The 1,605-nt window shown below is 36.1% G+C and overlaps 1 protein-coding gene across 1 annotated transcript in view; it reads right to left on the reverse strand.

Moving 5' to 3' along the window:
• Window positions 1-1,605, reverse strand: part of LOC100533521 (memory suppression protein) — a gene marked incomplete at its 3' end in the record, with an annotated part of 24,871 nt that overhangs the window by 1,935 nt on the left and 21,331 nt on the right. The window contains 1 exon segment of the mRNA NM_001204490.1: window positions 145-1,309. Coding sequence (NP_001191419.1) covers window positions 1,256-1,309 — 54 coding nt within the window.

Raw genomic sequence — 1,605 nt, forward strand, 5'->3', positions numbered from 1 at the left:
CTTACACATGTTACACTCTCTCACCCTCTCCCCCCATGCCTCCCTCTCTCCCTCCCCCTCTCTCTCACATACATAAAAACAACTACAACTACAACAACAATAATAACAACAACAATAACAACAACAACAATAGGAAATTCGTACTCCACTTTTCCCTTCCTTTTTGGTCTGGTTTAATCCATTTACGTTCCACACTGACGCATAACATCGCAAACAAAGTAAATGAAAATATGGATCTTACAACAAACAGATTATACAGTTTGAAACAAAATATACATATTTAATGACGATGAGAACAAAAAGCAGCACGATTGTTTCTTCTAGCCATGGCTATTAAATACAGAACAGTACTATGCAGGGTACAGAATCAAAAGTCACTCTTTCATCTTGCAGATAGAGACAATTTGTTAAATTTTTAATATCTCACTTGAGCCTTATGATTCTCACTTTCTCTGTCAATCACTCTTAATTGCTCATTTCCAGCATTAGTAACAAGCACTCCCCTAAAAACAAATCAAAATAAAATGAACAGATAAAATAAACGAAAGCACATCTATAACATTCATTCCTCAACCCGCTAAAATACTTAAAATGCATTCAATTTCATGCACTTGTAATTGTAACATCTTTCAACGGGACTTAAGTCGGGTATTATAATAATTGCGCTGGTCTTGTTTCTCGAGAACTAGAAGTAGAAGTTGATTTATTTAACAAGCTTAGTTGGTGTGGAAAATATAGGCAATGAAAGCTGAAAGTGCGATATTCCCTGATGACAAGGAATAGGGATGATATTTTTTCCCCTCCCTTTTTTGGATGGCCTCGGAAACTGATAATTTACTTTTCCGACAGACACAAATACAGTCACCAAAGATGACCCCAAAAAGACGTTAAATTAAGAAACAGTTTACAATCTTTCAAAAGATAAGATAATGCTTTATTATCACGTTGTTAAAATTTTACATTCACTCAGACACGAAAATCTGTTGTAAAGCCCGCATTTCTGTATTACCAAAACATATTAATTAAATTCGAGTTTAAAAGGTCTTTGCACTTCACCCAGACTATCTTACACTTACACGGTTGATTTTCTGAATAGAAATCCGACTACTTAAGTCTCATCTTAAGGTGGCCACTGACATGTTACTATTCACAGTAGTCAGACACACTATTCTTTCATTAAGTACTGATATCCAATTAGAAGCAATGCACGTAAAAATAGCAAACATCAAAACGTCTAGTTTGACCAGTGCCCAGTTTATGAGATCTTCTTGTAAGTTCTAGCGCATGTAACGCCGTTGGCAGTGAATGTCTGTGGAGAAATCAAGTGGCATTTCGTTATTAAACAAATTATGAACATAATATTTTATTATGTACACATTGTTCTTATTCTTTTTCCAGTACGACGATAAAGGAGCACTTCATGCGGGATGTTTGAGCACCATTTTCGTATTTAAAAGATCTCTATTCTGTGTTGTAAAATGCGAGCATTTCGCTACAGGTAACAGCATGGTTTGCTAAGCCTAAATGATAAATTCGGCCCGTCTGCTGGTGCCTACTTTGATATTATGATATCGCCTCCCCCCTTCTCTCTCTCCCTCTCTCTCT

This window comes from Aplysia californica, unplaced genomic scaffold (assembly GCF_000002075.1).
Source record: "Aplysia californica isolate F4 #8 unplaced genomic scaffold, AplCal3.0 scaffold00291, whole genome shotgun sequence".
NCBI classification, from domain to species: Eukaryota; Metazoa; Mollusca; class Gastropoda; order Aplysiida; family Aplysiidae; genus Aplysia; species Aplysia californica.